This window comes from Daucus carota, chromosome 8 (genome assembly GCF_001625215.2).
Source record: "Daucus carota subsp. sativus chromosome 8, DH1 v3.0, whole genome shotgun sequence".
Taxonomy (NCBI): domain Eukaryota; kingdom Viridiplantae; phylum Streptophyta; class Magnoliopsida; order Apiales; family Apiaceae; genus Daucus; species Daucus carota.
Genome location: NC_030388.2, coordinates 3,240,156 through 3,257,675, shown reverse-complemented (window position 1 = coordinate 3,257,675; position 17,520 = coordinate 3,240,156). Strand labels below are relative to the sequence as shown.

The 17,520-nt window shown below is 32.2% G+C and overlaps 1 protein-coding gene and 1 long non-coding RNA gene across 3 annotated transcripts; one reads left to right on the top strand and one right to left on the bottom strand.

Annotated features, from left to right (window-relative positions):
• Positions 1-366: 366 nt before the first annotated feature.
• LOC108199704 (dolichyl-diphosphooligosaccharide--protein glycosyltransferase subunit STT3A) lies at positions 367-13,024 on the bottom strand. Of its 2 annotated transcripts, XM_017367646.2 has the most exons (23): positions 12,811-13,024; positions 12,650-12,712; positions 11,373-11,428; positions 11,200-11,271; positions 10,972-11,077; positions 10,821-10,871; positions 9,908-10,003; positions 9,707-9,766; positions 9,488-9,601; positions 8,618-8,704; positions 8,116-8,219; positions 6,846-6,941; positions 4,467-4,587; positions 4,259-4,339; positions 4,046-4,177; positions 3,698-3,943; positions 2,675-2,818; positions 2,266-2,452; positions 2,071-2,168; positions 1,626-1,705; positions 1,433-1,523; positions 874-963; positions 367-765 (listed from the first exon to the last, which is right to left on the bottom strand). In XM_017367646.2, the coding sequence occupies exons 1-23, from the start codon at positions 12,925-12,927 to the stop codon at positions 703-705; spliced, it is 2,355 nt and encodes a 784-aa protein (XP_017223135.1). In that variant the 5' UTR covers positions 12,928-13,024; the 3' UTR covers positions 367-702. The 2 variants fall into 2 exon arrangements, with proteins under 2 accessions (XP_017223135.1, XP_017223136.1); XM_017367647.2 differs by lacking the exons at positions 12,650-12,712; positions 12,811-13,024 and having other exon boundaries at positions 10,972-11,105; positions 11,373-11,387.
• A 1,180-nt stretch (positions 13,025-14,204) lies between these two features.
• On the top strand, positions 14,205-17,414 carry LOC108198992 (uncharacterized). Its single transcript, XR_010286273.1, has 4 exons — positions 14,205-14,710; positions 14,800-14,854; positions 14,946-15,169; positions 15,770-17,414. It is a non-coding gene; the product is annotated as an uncharacterized LOC108198992 (long non-coding RNA).
• Positions 17,415-17,520: the final 106 nt, after the last annotated feature.

Sequence of the window (17,520 nt, the reverse complement as noted above, 5' to 3'; positions counted from 1 at the left end):
TTTTTTTCAAACATTTTCAGGTCTAAAAATAAAAATAAGATCCAGATCCGGATCCAAATCCAAAAAAATCAGGTTCAGGTAGATCCAATCGGATCGGAACGGGTCGGGTATCCATCGAGTCGGGTAAAACTGCCATCCCTACTTGCAATTTCATTCACCCCAACCAAACACAACATAAGTTTGTTTGAACCAAATAAAACAGCAGTGAACAATTTATATAAGACATGTCTATGAATTCTTCAAATTGTTTAGAGTTTTGCCTGGGCATTGAGATCGCTCAAATATACACTATTTTAAGCTACGAAAAAATTTACAATTCATGGAACAGGAATCCAGTAGCCACATGTAATCTTACAAATGCAGCAGTAAAAATAAAGCACAGCACCAGGTATATTGATGACAGATGATGAACCTTACAATAATATATCAAAATTTGGGTATATTGGTACTTCAGAATCTAGTACAAAGGTTCTACAAGGACTGTTCTAAAACTTTTAAATGTTTGCTCCTCAAATAATGTACCAAAAGTTACAACTCAAGTGAGAATACAGTATCAGTGTAAAATTCAAAATTTCGGATTAATCATTTACTAATCTGAAGAAGAAAATTAACTACCTGACTCTCCAATTTCCCCAGCGGATGCTTGCGAATCTATATCTATTACAAATAAACTATCCAAGATAGATACCTATGAATATGTATTTAGTGCCAAGGGTTTTTCTTTCCTGTCCCACTTCTTTTCAAGTTTGTTGCTGTGCTAGACTTCTGCCATTGAAAAGGAGCAAAAACAGATTGCATGTTAGATGGCCGAATTCTAGGGAATATACTCTGAAAACTAAAAGAATGAAATATCTTTGTTGTTGCAAATTGTACCGATTTGGATTTCTTTGTCTTAGATCGGATCCTGTTTCTCGGAGGCTTTAGTTTGTACAACCGGACCATCCAATGGTGAGTTGTGAATACCTATAATTATTTGTAAAGCCACAAATGATTCAGAACAACATTAGATGAGCAAACTCTAAAGAAAATCTAGGTTAGCAAATGAGCAGAGCTGTCCATAAAGTGCTACCCTATCAGTGGCTCGTATGGAGCTAACCTGAAGTTAATTTAATATGTCAGCGGACCAAGTGGATTCCCGTCTGAATTGAAATGAAAATCCTAAACCTTGGTTGTTTAAATTTCACACCAATTTTTTTATGCAATTATTTAGATCCCTGTCCCATGTTCCTAAATAAGATAGATAAAGCCTCTCTTTTTTTGTAATTTACAAACACCAATGGGCATCTACATCAAAATGGATGGAGTATATCATATAAAAAAATTGCTCGACTTCATCTATTCTAAGAAGTGTTCCATTGTAGTAGAAACCGTAAATGTTAGAAGCTATTTGGCAACTACTAAATTCTATTCAGATTAATAAAGTTAGCCTCACCTCCTCGAAATGGGTCAATTTGATATTCTTTTTTCCAATTTCAGTCCGCCTTACTCTGTCAAACCCTTTACCACCATCTGTGTCAGCAAACCTAATGCGAAAGGGGGAAGGGAAGATTGAGAATGCATATAAAAAAATGAAGCAATATCTTGAAATATAAACAAATCCCTTCTCTGCACAAACAGCCTTATACCTGTAATACGATAGTTTGTACATGAGGCAATTTAGCATGGTGGGAGTGGCCTGGGAATCAATTCGGTACTGACCATCTCTCTTTAAGAATTAACAAAAAATGTGAGGTTAGTTAAATAATATTTAAAAATTACAAAAACAATTTAAAAATCTCTGCACGAAAGAGAGCAAGTATAGGAGTACCTTATGCAGGGTTGGTTACAGATATTTTTAGAATTTTACAAAAACAAGTTCAAAAATCTCTACACAGAAAAATGTCATGTTCCTTCTGTTGGGAGTGCCTTGTGATTTCCCATTATCTTTCTCTATTATTCAGAATTATATAATATTTTACTAGGAATTATAGAATACTTCCAACTTCTCATCACAGCATTAGAAGATAATATTTTAGACTGTAAGTTCAGAATCAAGTGCAATAACATACATCAAGAAAAAACTTCCATTACCAGATAATCAGGTTCTTTGATGTGAGGGAATACACCCCCGCCTATACGAACCATCCATAAAAACTTATTTATGTCATCACTAGAATAGCCAACAACACCTGCAATGTGAGGTCATTAGAATATAGCATTACTTCAATTTATTTATAATCTCCTAACATTTCCTTTTGCATCAATAAATCAAATCAGAGAACCAACCTCCAAAGACCACAAGAACATATTTTACATCCAAGGAGTGGAAAATTTCCCAAGCTGCCTTTTCAGGAGATGACATGGCAGTACCAACAGTTGCAATGTGTGTGTTATTCCAGGTGTTGTTATCAACTATAACAGTTCGATTGGCCATAGCAGTAGTTTGATAACCATAATCCCACCAAGATGCAACCTGAAAGAAGTAATCGGTTTGTTGGATACTAAATTAGCTATCTTTCAAACTAATTACTTAATAGGTAAAGTGAATAGAGTTTAAAGATCTAATACTTGAAGAATAATTGAAACACCGGATACAGCTATTCAAAATAAGATGCCTTGACTATGAAGTATGAACAAAAATAATGCATAAACAACCATACGACAGAATTGCAAGGAAAATATGTTTGCAACTCACTTTATCATCAACATCTGTATTGTGGCTTAGCCATGCATAAGCCTCCCTAAAATCATCAAACACATGAAGACCATCATGCGAATGTGACGTTAGCACGATAGAAGGTGCTGAATAAGCTTCTGCTGCTGCCCAGACACAGTGAACCTAAGAGGAGAAACATTCATGAGATACAAAAGGATCAACATTTAAGCACATGAAAAATAACCACCTACTATAGTAAGCACTAAAAAGGGGAATAAATAATTAAGATATTATAACATGAGTTAGGTACTGCATAAAGAACAAGAGTACGTTGGGGATCTAACTGAGACCAAGTTTGAAACTTTTTAATGATATAGGTATTGACAGTTCTATACAAATCCAGAGAGACCATTGCCAAAAAAATTCCATGAAAAACAAAATGTTTTATTAGATTTCCACAAGACAAGTTTCATGCTGGCAGGTATTTGCCATTCGTTTTGATTGCACACAACACTATAGCATGGCAACAAGTGCAGAAATATAATATAATCTAAGATCATAAAATCCCAGGAAATTCCTCTAGGACGAGATAACAAAGTAACCAAAGAAGTAAATGAAGTTGGAAAGTTCATGACCACATTTTTTGCCAAGAGAAAAAAAATCATTTGAACAGCTAAGTTATTTCTTTACTTCATTAGACACGTCTCATCAAAGAATTTATACTATATTCATCTGGTTATCTTAGCTACAAGTGTTGCTTAGAGTAGTTGACACATATGAAATATATATCCAGCTATGCTCTTTCAAAGCACCGTATTTTTTCCAATATTAGAATACAGAAATTTCCTAATCAAGTTGCTTATATTTTCACATTTCACTTTCAGGTACCTTATGGTATGAAACTTATCAAGTAAGCCAAGTAAATCCAGTATGTAAATGGCTAAATGCTTAATAAATCAGAAAATTATAATATGAAACAAAAATTGTTACAGAGTTTATCCATGGGGCAAGTGATGCAAAGAAATAATGTGAAATACCATATATTAAAGGAGGAGTACATACTACATAAAAGGCACCCAGCAGCACCAGTAAAAACAGAGCAATGATAGATGTCTCTAGAGGCAAAACCAAAAGCCTATTTTCAATCTTTGACTTAATAGAGGGCTTAGAAGCCTTGTCCACATTCTCCTTTTCCTTCTTCTTGTTCCTCCTTGTAGGTCGTTCCTTTACTGGCTCATCATGTCTGTCAGTTTTTACAATATCATTTTGGATGACATCACCAGATGGTTCAGAAACACTATCTCCTGCCTTAAATGTCCATAGCATATAACAGATGTTATCAACCGATTAGGGCAATTTGAACAACTTAAATCATTGAGTTAACACATGAACTAAATGCTTGTGACTTACATCCATTTGGTGACTCTGCGACAAACCGGGCAACTGAAATTTAATTGATCGCGTAAATACACTGAATGCTTCAGAAAGTGCAATGCCCGACATTATACATGCTGCTGGGGCAAGTACAAGCATTAGTCGAACCTGTCAAGACTGACAAAATTTAGGAAAGACTTCAATTTAGTTAAAACAGCATACACATGGCTACAATTACTTTGTGCTTACCATTACGCCAGAGAAATATACTGATGTCACAATGTAAAGCACCACAAAGGAGCTTGCATCAGATAGTGGCAAAAAGCATGCCTGAAATGTATTAAAACCGGCATCGAAAAACAAGCATAGGAGAATGAGAACATATAATGATATATCCCAGTTTAATTTTGGCATATTGACATTCCTATGTAGAACTAATTAGGCACTGAGAACTTACAACGATGCCAGCTGGAACCAAAAATGCTAAAACATTTATGTCCATAAAGTAAGACGGCCAAGTAGGTGGCTGATGTTCACTAACACTGGCAATGATTGGTATGTACTTGCTTGCGTAAGTTCTACACACCTCAAAGATATATACAAACAAGGTGGAGGAAGGTTAGAGAGGTCGTTTCTGGAATAGATTATAGTAAAAAGACTAAAAGGGGTCTAGTTTAGAAACTAAAGCTACTACAATAAATACGCCAAAGAACAAAAGACTATCTAAACTAGACATTACTATCATGTAAAGCACTGGGAGCCAAATGCTGAAGTAAAGCTCGTACCTAAACTAGAAAAACATGTGGAATTAATGGCTACTAATTACTTAATGGAAGGCCCGTATGCAAGTTATAACTGGGAACGTGATAAGAGACTATATTATGAACACACAGACACACTTGTAACGCAACCATGCCATATTGTCATACATCAGAATTTGTATGTTACAATAACCTTGACAATATGCTTACATATCCATGAAAAACATAAAAGTTGGTGATGTATGGGTCCAACATAACAGTCATTAACATCTAGAGTTTTTGATGTGTAACAAACCATGCCAACTCGTGATATTGTGTTTGTATATGTGCTTCATAAAGCAAAGCTATTTTCACAAAACTTATACTACAATGCTACTAATACATAGAATATACAGCAGGATGTAATTTCATCTAGTTACATAAGAGATCTTGACTTCTTTCTTTGTACCAAGTCAAGAATTATACATCAATTAAATGCATTGTTGCAAAATATCATACTTCTCCTTTCTTTTATTACTGATATATACGCAGTTATTGTCTATGCTATATTATACCATTAATGTCGAAACATTAAAAGTTTTGGTCGGCAGTCGGTTGAGACTTGGACGATTGACGGGCCTCTTTATCTTAAACATATTTTATTTAATAGGTCTACTCTATTCTAATTAAAATAATTTTAAACATAATAATTTAAACACGTCTCATGGGCGTATTTGTATTTAAATCTGTTGTATTGGATCTAATTATTAAAAAAATATTTTAACAGGTTTATTAGAAACATATTAACCCAAACACATCAAAAGGTCTATATTTTATATCTATGTTAAAAGGTCACCTCTAAAATATACTCCATGTCCTTCTCATTTCTTTACAGTTTTTTTTAACAGTTTGGCATGCATTTTAAGGTGCATATAATATATAGTTTCACAATTCTTTTTTAAAAAAAAATTGTTTTGTTTAAAAATTTAAACATTAAACTTTTATTCAGAATAAAAAAAAAGTTCAAAATAATTTATCAAACTATATTTTATGAGAACCTTGAAATGCATGTCGAGCCTCCGTCCCCCAATGTAAACAATTGAGGGGGAAAGAGGAAGTAATTAACATAAATTAAATATTAAATATCACAATTTGTATTGTATTGCTAAAATCGATATATTAAAATCTTAAATAAATATAAAAGACGCATGTGCATCACACGGGATATAAGTTAGCATGTTTATATATATATACATATATATATATATATATATATATATATGTATATATATATATATGTATATATACATATATATATATATGTGTATATATATATATGTATATATATATGTATATATATGACATTACTCAAAGATATTAAGTTTAATTGATATTTAACTATATAATTACAATATTAACAAATCATTTTCTATTAAAAATGAAGTATTATGATAGTGTTCTTTGTTTTTTTTTAAAGCGTTCTTTCGGGAGTGCAACCATATATATATATATATATATATATATATATATATATATATATATTACTCACACACACACACAATGGTAGAGAATCAGAGAAGGAAAGAGGGAAGAAAAAAATGGGGGAAACATTGCTACGAGTTTGATTGAATAGACTACACAATGGACACATTCGTTCTTTTGTTTATCGACTCATAAGTTATTGTTGCTAGCTGTCAAATCAGTCAAACACCTCATCTCACATTACATATTAGAGATATCTATTTTTATTTTACTTTATATCAAACATAGTACCTATTATAATTGTATTAATGCTCTAGTAATATAAATGTAAAATATAACAATATATAATATATTTCGTAAAATTAATTAATGTTAATTGGTCAACTAATCTATGACCAGTCGACTAGTCGCCTTGCTCAGGGCCCATCAACTCAAATCAACTTACCACCTCAACTCTTCTTGCCACCATAACAACTTTCAGTCGAATGCAACTATTAAAAAACATAAGCAATCGTGCTTCCACATTCAAGGAGGATATTAATCACATCAAAACTAGATCTTTCGTTTGATACTTCACAAAGTATACTTAAACGAATTCAGAATCTAAAACTTACGGATCAAGCAAGCTTAAACTGCGTCCACTCCATCCTTTTGTAGGACTGGAAGCTACCAGGGCAACAAGTATGGCTATCACACCACAACAGACAACCCTGCATAAACACAAATACATCATAATCAAAGAAATTTATTAAATTGTTATATTTGTCGATAACTCTATAAGCAAGCAATCATCTAGGAGGCACGGACTTTTCAAAATGGGTGCCGTTTGCAGGTCCGACGCGGCGATTTGGACGAGTATGTGTCAGACTCGCCATGTGCCTGTCGACATGCATACGGAAACGGACTCGCCTTCGACACGGGGCAACATGGCACACCTTAAAAAAGGACAGGTAACCTGCTTTTTAAGGCCCAATAACCTTCTTTTTATAGCCTGCTATTAACCTAATTTCACAGCCTCTTTCTCATATCTTGTGTATGTCTGGGAACAAGGAATCCCGATCCCGGGTTTCTTTGTAAAAAATTAGCCGCTTCTGCTTCACATGGCATGTTTGGGTATAGAAGTATAATCACTTCTTAAGGGCTTTTAAGACAGAAGTAGGAAGCTCTCAAAGTTGGCTTTTCTTCTTTACAACTTTTGCCGTCTTTTCTACCCCCCCCCCCCCCCCCCCCCCCCCCTCTCTCCTAAGAAATTCATGTATTTATAAAGTTTATTGTATTATAATCTTTTGATTTTTTTTTTTAAATTATACGTTTAGATTACCAAGCACTCTATTACTTATAAGTAAAATTATGCAAACACTTAAATAACTTATAAGTCGCATTATTCAATCACTTTAATAACTTATAAGTCATAACTTACTTATCACTTATAATCCACTTCTTTGCTTTAAGCAATATCTCATATGCTTCTATACACACCCATATATTACACGTACACACCATATATAATATATATATATATATATATATATATATATATATATATATATAACACCCATATCTCAGTTTGATGCTTCCATATATGTTTTATTATTATTACTATTATTGTTATTATTTTTTTACTGTTTTTTTCGAAGAGTCGCAAATCCAGGACTCTTTGATATTTGGATAATCCATGCGTCGCAGTATCCGAGACCGTGCTTCCTAGGAAATTATTTACATATAATTTGGTAGAAATTATACTAATAGTTAACACTGAAAAATGTCAGAACAATCATTTGAGCCGTCTTTATTTTCCTTTCATCTGTTATTTATCATTACAAACTACTAATTTGTGCCAGAAATTAAAGATGTTATTATCATTAGAAGGTGAAAGAAGCTTACAGCCCAACAGATACAACAAGAGTAACTGCAACTTTAAACATCTTCGGAGAGAGAATTCCTTTGATATAATATGCTAGTGCCACCACATGGATGATAATGAAAACCTGAATACAATATATTGCATAAAGATAATACGGTATTATTAATAACATCAAAGGAGCGATTAATTCAGCTACAATTTTTAAATTATTCTTCAAAGCAAAGTAACGTTAAATAACTAATCAGCCAAACTAACAAACAGATTGTAGAATATTAATGTCAAGCTATATGAATCATTTGGCTGGTATTTATTTTTTTATAGTTTTTAATTTACTGAGATATATGCTCATCAGCTGATATGCTCCGGCAGAAATTCTTTCATAACATAACATTTCAATTGCATTAGAATTTTAAGTGAAACGAGCTTATACAATCCCTAATGAACACTAGTGCATTTCTGTTATTTACTTAATCCTCAGCAACAGAACAATCATTATTTGGATAAATAAGCCCTTTATCTTACCAAAAAAGATGCAAAATGCTCCGATGTCAGGACAGCATTAAAACCAACAACTGGAACCAAAGCAGCTAGCAATGTGCCCAAAACGACCTGGAATCAGAGAATAACTTGAGCAACATTTGAGCTAGAAATGAGTGTGAACCGATTAGTGATTAGAAATCAGGACTTAGGCACTATGCAAAGGTTTAGCAGATCTTAATCAATGTAATTCTTTTTATTAAAGTAAAAGTGAGACATGACTATTGCAGCACGGATGTTATCAAACACAATCATACTAAGAAAGCTTTTACAAGATTACGGCTAGTGATGGGAACAAAAATATTGTGATATGGCATCTAATAGTCACAGAAATAGCCATTTGATTGTATCTACAAATATAATGAACTAGCCTTTCTTACAGACTTAAATGATATCGTACATTTGAGCAACAAAGAAAAGAAGAAAGAAGAGTGAACCAATGCATAAGGCTGCCAATACTAGTATACTCTCATCTTCTCCGTTTTCTTGGTATCCTCTTGTAGATACCACAAATTTCATGTTCATGCATCCCAAGTTCACTTGCAGGGTGTTTGTCTTGGATTTAATTACAGATAAAGGTTATAAACTTAATTTTGGTTATAAACTCTTAACAACTCATAAGTTACACAACAAAAAAATATCCAAACAGATGCTAGCTTGAAATTAAAACTATAACTTTTCACCATAAATGACTAGGCATTGTGTTACTTTAATAGGTTTTACCCAAGTGGGCTCTTGGTAATATTTATAAGATTACTTTGCTGGAAGCCAATAGGCATTTTCAATTTTGATATTTAAACCTATTTTGTTTATACTTTTAAAATATAGTTCAATATTAATGATAGAACTACTTACAAGTGGACAATACGCTATGTATAGCCGAGGAGAATAGCGACCAGTGACGATGCAAAGCAGCGCGTGCATTGGAATAAGGTTAATTATGAAGGTGTATCCTCCCCAAGAACAGACCTGAAAGTGTGGAGCACATATAGTTAGTAAGTTAATAAGCAAGCCAGAACATAAGTATGACCAGAGGTACAAAAAGCACCCAGAGAATCACAAGACCGAGCTCACCATGTAAAAGTATGCGATTGCATTTAAAGTAGCATAGAAAAGTGATCCCGTATTCAAGGTCTGCATAAAATAGCTTAAAGATTTCATGAGATTGACCATAATAAGCTCCATAATCTTAATATACAGAGGATTGATAAAAACAATTATCCACTGAAAATTATTTTGGAGAGGATAATTGGCAAAACTTCATCTGAATCTTGCCTTAATATAGAGATAGAAAGTGAATATCAAGGCAAATATAGCTACAGCTTCATTATCGTAACTACCAGCAACGGATCGCGATATATAGGATGGAACCTGCAAACATAACATTACAAGGGTAAATATATTCAAAAGACTTGAGATATTATTATCACCATAGAGGTTGAGAACAGGAAAACATTTAGAACATAAAAATTGTCACGGAACAATTAACCGCTAGTTTTTAGGCACTTTAATTTTCTAGAGTAAAACAAGATTACAAATAGATTTCAATTTGCAAGCGCAATACCAAACCCTGTTGCATGTGATTTTAGGGGAAAATTTGTTAAAAAACAATAAGAAAGATTTATAGAAGGTTAGATGTTGTAGGTTAGTAGTTGAGAGGAACAATTAGTACAATCATAAACTCCATTCTAAATTGAAGTTCACTTCATGTTGCTCGGACTTGACTTGGGTATAGAGTGTGACTCGAGAGTTTCCAAATTTTGGTGACATGGACAGCATGTCCTATTTCTGGACACATCATAACTTATTGATCTACGATTCTTTGGGATATAATATCATGGCAAAAATTAAACCTGACAATATATTTTAATATTAATTTTTCAAAGAACTTTGCAAACAAGTGGATATTCAAAATCCGTTGCAAAGGGGTTTTCAAAATCTATTATATAAGACGTCCATCATCAATAAATGTCTTTAAATCAACACTGTCACCAAGGAAAAATCTTTTTCTTTTTCTCCTTTTTTAATCACCTCTTTTTCTTTCCGCATCCTTGGTCATCTACAATACTAAAATATGGTCTTTCACTTGGTCAACATAATATTCCTTAACTTTTATTAAAAATAAAAGTATGATAGAACAGAAAACTTGAGGAGGAAAAAAAACATCCTTTTCGGCTGATAGAATTACCATGGCCAATAGAGCTGCTGCAGCAAGTCCTGCACCAGTACCCTTAACCTCCTACAAAAAGATCACAAAAATGAAGACAAATCTCATTTTGTGAAAGCAAACTAATATAGTTACATGATAGAATCAAATTAGTTTAGCGAGGGAAAAAAACCTTCGTCAAAAAGTAGGTTGCCCAGGCAGCAAAAGCAGAAAATATGGGAGCAGTGAAGACACAAACAGTCTCCACTGATAAAGGAATGTTCAAAGCATTCAATGTCCTGGAAACCATAGGCTTAGAACAATTAGCTGCCAGACAGTTGGACAACACGGTTATTGACTGGTATTAAGCACAACACGGACATGGATATTAGTAAAGCATAAATTGATAATAAATACACACCACCATAAAGTTCCAGCTGTTAACGTTAATCCAGGGTAAACAGTTCCGCCAATTACACGACCAAGAGGATACCTTTAAGACAGGAACAGGTACATTGTCACTAAATAATTAAAAGACCTAAAAAGATTAAACCAAAATACAAAAGTCCTTGTAAGAAATAGTAAAATAATTACCAGGTCCTATCATCAAACCAGTTCCAGAAGTCATATATTCCGTTCTTTGTAAGAAACTGAAATGAGCAAGAATGAGCTTATATTATTGAAAGCATCAAAATTGTTATTTTAAGTTTTAGAAAAATAACTAAAAAAATGCATTCAGAAAATTATATATATTCATAACCTCCAAAATAGTATCCACATAGTTATCATCTTTTGAACTACATTGAAACTCCAAAGAATCTTCATTAATTTTAAAAAATTTATTAATGAAGGAAACTACACATACCATCTTAATATTCTTCTGAACTTTATTCTTCAAATCAAATTATTAAACCTCACGGGAAAAACCTCGACCTGACCCGATTTAATATATATACAATTTTATATTATAATATAATTATAGATATATACTCCCTCCATCCCCCTCAATTGTTTACACTGGGGACGGGGACTCGGCACGCATTCTAACGCTCGCATAAAATATAGTTTGACAAATTATTTTGAATTTGTTTTTTCTGAATATATATTTATTACCTAAATTTTTATAGAAAAAAAGGAAAATTTTCAAAAAAAAGTTATGAAACTATGTTTTATATGCGTCTTAAAATGCGTGTCGAGCAATAAAAAAAGTGCAAAGAAATGAGGGAGACAGAGGGAGTATATGTTTATTTCATTAATAATTATTTGATAAGATTATATGTATTTTCTATATAATGAATTAAATGCTATATTACATGATTATAAATTTGTAACTATTTATTTATTCAGTAGATATTTGATATGATATTCTAGAAATTTGTAAATTGATATATATAATTATAAATATTTTTATTACTACCCTTCAATTAAAGGCTACAGAACTATAATAGATTAAATAATTCTACAAATATTTTTATTAGTTTTTTCATCAATTTATATTTTTGACCAAATTATAGAAGGCAAGTACTATGACTTTGGAAGAAATGGTATAGGTTATGTGTGTAACTAAAAAGTTTTGATTTTATTTGTGTGGAATTAGAGTAATAATCGGCCATAGTTGGCCTGTTCAAACTTCAAAGGTATTTATAAACGATCATATCTGTTTTAAGAAGTATGGTTATTTGGAAATTAAAAAGTTGTCTTAACACTAAGTCATCCGAAAATGTGACCATCACTAATCAAATGACTTCATCAGTTTCAATCACTTCATAAAATCATTAAACTTCAGATATGCGATAACAAAACATTCGAGTAGCAACAAACATTTCGCAAATAATTGATTAAAAGAGTATCTGAGTTACGAAGATGCAAACCTGAGTGACTCTGTAATTGAAATAAGGATCGAACTCGTGAATAACACTCTCGTATTTTATAACCTACAATCCCAATCACAAACATAAACACAAAATCAAATCGAATTAACTGAAATAAATGAGATCTGATCTAAATTAGATGGCAATGTATTCATATATACCGAGAAGATACGGATCGAGAAGGCGAGAACGCCGATGAGGAGGAGGATGAAGAAGCAGAGGACATTTCCGAATGCATAGCGTAGAGCTTTGTCTTTCGCGGTCTCTGCAGCCACCATTGATGATAATTTCAAGCTCTGCAATTTGCAGAGAGAGAGAGAGAGAGAGTAGAGTCGTTATAGTCTGGGAGGAGACGAAGGGAAGACTTTGCAGGAGTGAGCTGCTGATTTTGTTAATATTAATATTAATATTATTTATTATATTATTTTTAGCAGTGTTCTAAAAGTCGGCGATTAATCCCGATTAATCGCCGATTAATCGCTGTTCGGTCGACCACCGTCTCGATTAAGCGTTAATCGGTGAAAAAATCGTTTTTTCAGAAAATCGGTCAAAATCGGGATTAATCGGTCAAAATCAGGATTAATCGGAAAAAGTCATGTAAAAAATCGGTGAATTTAAAAAATTTAAAAATAAAAAGTAAAAAAATTTTAAAATTTTAAATTTAATTTTAAATAAAATAAAAGGCACGGAAATGACAAAACACAAAAATTAAAGTTGTTTTTTATTACGTTACCCTCTTTGAATATTAGCTCCTAAACTCTAATTACATAAATTTGCAATATCTTCCTTAGTAGATTTAATCAAATTCAAGTTTATATATGAGATGACTGGACTTGTATATGTATATAAAAGCATGTTTTGTGTTATAAAAAATCATTAATCTTTTAAATTTATATGACTATAAATTCATACTATATATAATTATATTAATACATATATATATATACATAATTTAAAAAATAATATTAAATTGATTGCGATTAATGATTCGATTAATCACTCCGATTAATCTCCGATTATCCGATTAATCGTTGGACGGTGCCTTCACCGACTAAGTCCGATTCCCGCTTCTTACAATACTGATTTTTAGTGATATGAAATAATAAAGACCGTTACATCTTATTTTTTAGTAAGTGTTTATTAAAATTATATAATGAAAAATATTTATGTTTAATATTTTAATATAGAACATAATTAACATGCATGTTTCATATTTTAAATTAAAAATAGATAAATTTTACAAACTTGATAAGATTTTTATTAATTATTGATAACTTATTCTTGAAGAAAATCAATCAAAAAATCAAAATAGAAAATCTAAATAATATGACATCACTGGGGTAAAAGAAATTTAAAAATAAAAACTTTAATCAACATACAATAAAAAGAATTTAAAGTCTTCAATAAAATTTGATATAATCAACTATTTAACAAAAAAAATTGATAAAACTATCATCATGTATATGTTTAAATTAAAAAAAAGTGACAGATGCAAATAAATAAAGTATATTTTTATTATGGCTTTGTTCTTCTTTTGTCAAAGGTAATCCATAAATCCCTCTAAATCATAAATCATGTTACATAAAAAGCCACTTTTTTCCATGCACTACCCCAAAACTTCATATGTAATTACACATTCTGCCACCAGAAAACTACTACGCTCAGCTTGATGCTCCAAGCAATACAATTAAAAAATAAACACCTCATCTGTTCTGACATATCACGTGTCCAAACTTCCTAAATTAACATAACATTGCTCAGCACCAAGCTCTTGCACAGGACAACTACCTTCCGCTTTGAACATAAGCTGCAGAGTCTCTACCATTCTAAGCATCTTTTGTTGTCTCATTCTCAAAACCGAAAGAAACAAGATTCAATTTCGGCTTCTCCCCCGATGCAGCATCTGCTTTATTTCTTCTTGTGTAAATACTTGAAGGTTTGTTTCGATTTGAAATTCAAATTGAATTGCATGAAATTTCCTTCTTCATTTCTTCACAATTCTCCTCATTTGTCTCCCTTTTTTTCACTATTATCACAAAGCTCTCTGAATCGATGAAAGAGGTTAATTCTCCTTGATTCAAGTTCATAATATTTTTTGGAAGACAATTGATTTTGTAAAATATAATATATTTCTTCTCTTATTTGTCCAGGTATCTTACAATCATCTAAACCTTGATAGCTTTCCATCTTTTGCTCGTGAAGGCGGTTAGTTTATGTTTTGTTTCAAATCCCCTTTTTATTCCCGTTATTTCTTCCCTGAATTGTAGCTTATCTTCTTAATCCTTATTGTTAACAGTTTCTGGCTTGAGGGGAATGGCATCTAGGTCTGTTGTTGATAAAAGAAGGCAAAAAAAATTCATTTCCTCTTCAAACCCCCGCACTAAAATCTTCATTTTTGGGGTATGGACTTGCCGGAGAGTTGTGTGGCCTCTGTTCTTGAGTACATGGACCACAAGAGATCTATAAAGTGGTTGTTCTTAATAGGGCTTTTCGGAGAGCATCCTATGCTGATTTTATTCGGTAATCTAAGCTTCCTTTGAATTATGGGTCTCTTATTCAGAAATTGTTTGATAATTTTCCTGATAATTTGTATAAAAAGATATTTATGCCTGCCTTTGTAGGCCTAATTCTTTTGATGGAGGCCTAATTTCCTGAGAGTATGAACTTGAAACTTTCTTTGGTACATATTCCTAACACTATAACACACACAATGAACTTAATCCAGAATTCTATGATGTGCTGAAATTTTTATGTGAATGAGTTTAGAGTTAAGACATAGTTGCATGAGAAGTTTCTTTGTAGTAGAGAATATTTTGTGTATATGTAGGTGGCGCTTATTAGTTTGTGGTATTAATTACCTTCAGATACTATCTATAATAATAATGGGTTCAAATGATTTGTACAAATAACTGGAGATTTGATTGTGAATATTGAATATTCAGTTTATACAAGGCTTCTTTTATAAACTTATTTAGGCGATTATAGATGATAGTTTGAGCCGGAAAGTTTGTCCTATTAGAGTAGGGTGGAAGAGATTTCCATTTGTGGATATTTGCTAAATATTTAACTAAGATGCCTCTGTATACTTTAATTTTAAAGTGGTGCTTATCTTTTGTCCAGTCTGATCTGAATTGATTTATTAAGGAGTGGAGGGCTCAGGCATATTGAAAGGTTTCAGACTATACGTTTTATTTCAAGAAGCGATGACTACCTAACATTCCACAACACATTCGTCTTCCCCGGGATGACAACCTTCCACTTTGAAGATAAGCTGCAGAGTGTAGCTTCAGAAATTCAACTTTATGGAACATCAACCTCGTGTACTGGAGGTAATATACATTTGTATATGTACTTTCGCTTCTTTTTCCAACTACATAAAACTGTGTCTGTTGACAGTTGAGACTTGAGACTCCTTTTACTCTGGATGAACAACCAAGTTATTGTCCATAATGTCACAATAATCACTCATTTTGATTTTCCAAACTCAGATGGGATTGATCCTGGTTAGTTTCGTTGATTACAAATCAACGGTAGTTGAGACACCAGTCAATGACTCAAATGTAGCTTGACTAGCAGCATAAATGCGCACTGCTCAAGATAAGGCCGTAATTTGCACTATTACCCTTTGTTCAACAGTGCTCAAATATGTATGTTTGTGGAATCTTTTCATTATGTTTTCTAATTTCAGTTCTGTTTCGAAATTAGTGATTTGTTAGTATGTTGGTGTGAGTATTGTTGAGCTATTTTGTGGTATTTTGGTGCTATGAAAATGGAATATATTGTGGCTTTTGGTTTGGTGGGATGAAATTATTTGATGTTTTGATGTAGATTTTATCTGATATGTGTTAATTTAAGATTATTTATGTTAAGATTATCAATAGTTAATTGTTAACTAGAACAGAGTGGTTATATCCCAAATTTATTAGTACTTTTTCTTCCATTTTTCATTATTAGTTCAGTTAATGCTGGAACGAAAAATGATTAAGCATGATATAAGTTTATCTGAAACAAGAACACACGTTACTCAAACTTTCTTACAAATAATAATTATATATAAAAAGATCATTACATATATTGGAGTTGGGCAATTTAGGATAATACAAAACTGATGTGATTTTGTTTTTCCTTCTATATAAACTCATTTATTTGATATATTGTTTACAATTGCTTTGTTTCTTAAGGAATGTCTAAATGCTTATTATGTACATTATTTTGTTCACTGTTTACAACTAGCATTGATTGGAGCAGTCGAAAAACAAGATTTTATTTGGAATTTCTTCTCTTTGGTGTCTCTAATATTGTGTATATTGTCAGTGGTTTTTCTAAATGCTTGGTAGAGTTGCAGACTACACATGGGATTGAGGTTGATAATTCTGTAGCTAGAGGAGAACGGTGAGGCTGGTACAGAGCTTAATCAGATTAGAAATTTACAACGCGCTAGATCTACCAAGTGGAGCTCTTACTTTAACTCTGTTTGTGGCTTGATTAATAAGTATATGCAATAATTGTTGTGTTGGAGAATATATTTAGATAGTACTTATTCCAACTCTATGCGGGGAGAAGTTAGAGGTTTTCTAAGGACACTGAAATCATTTAACTTTCTATTTGTACTACACTTGATGCATAAGATTATGGGCATTACGGATTTGCTTTGCCGAGTCTTACAAACTAAGTCAATCGATATTTTGGATGCCATGGAATTAGTTACATTTTAAATATGTAATATCAGTGTGCCAGCAGTATATAACTGATGTACCAGAATTGAGTGCTTGTTATATGGATGGTATCCGTTTTGTGCGATAGAGAGATAATATATCTGTTGAACATCATTATCACTATGATGTATTTAATTATGTAATTGATTTTCAGTT

Bases quoted from the DNA above. Each gene is read 5' to 3' on its own strand.
- LOC108199704 (XM_017367646.2), bottom strand. From the start codon at position 12,927: ATGGTGGCTGCAGAGACCGCGAAAGACAAAGCTCTACGCTATGCATTC. The intron at 9,602-9,706 runs GTGAGCTCGGTC...CCACACTTTCAG, and splicing joins CAATCGCATACTTTTACATG to GTCTGTTCTTGGGGAGGATA. The intron at 1,706-2,070 runs GTAATGGAAGTT...TAATTCTTAAAG, and splicing joins TCAAAGAACCTGATTATCTG to AGAGATGGTCAGTACCGAAT.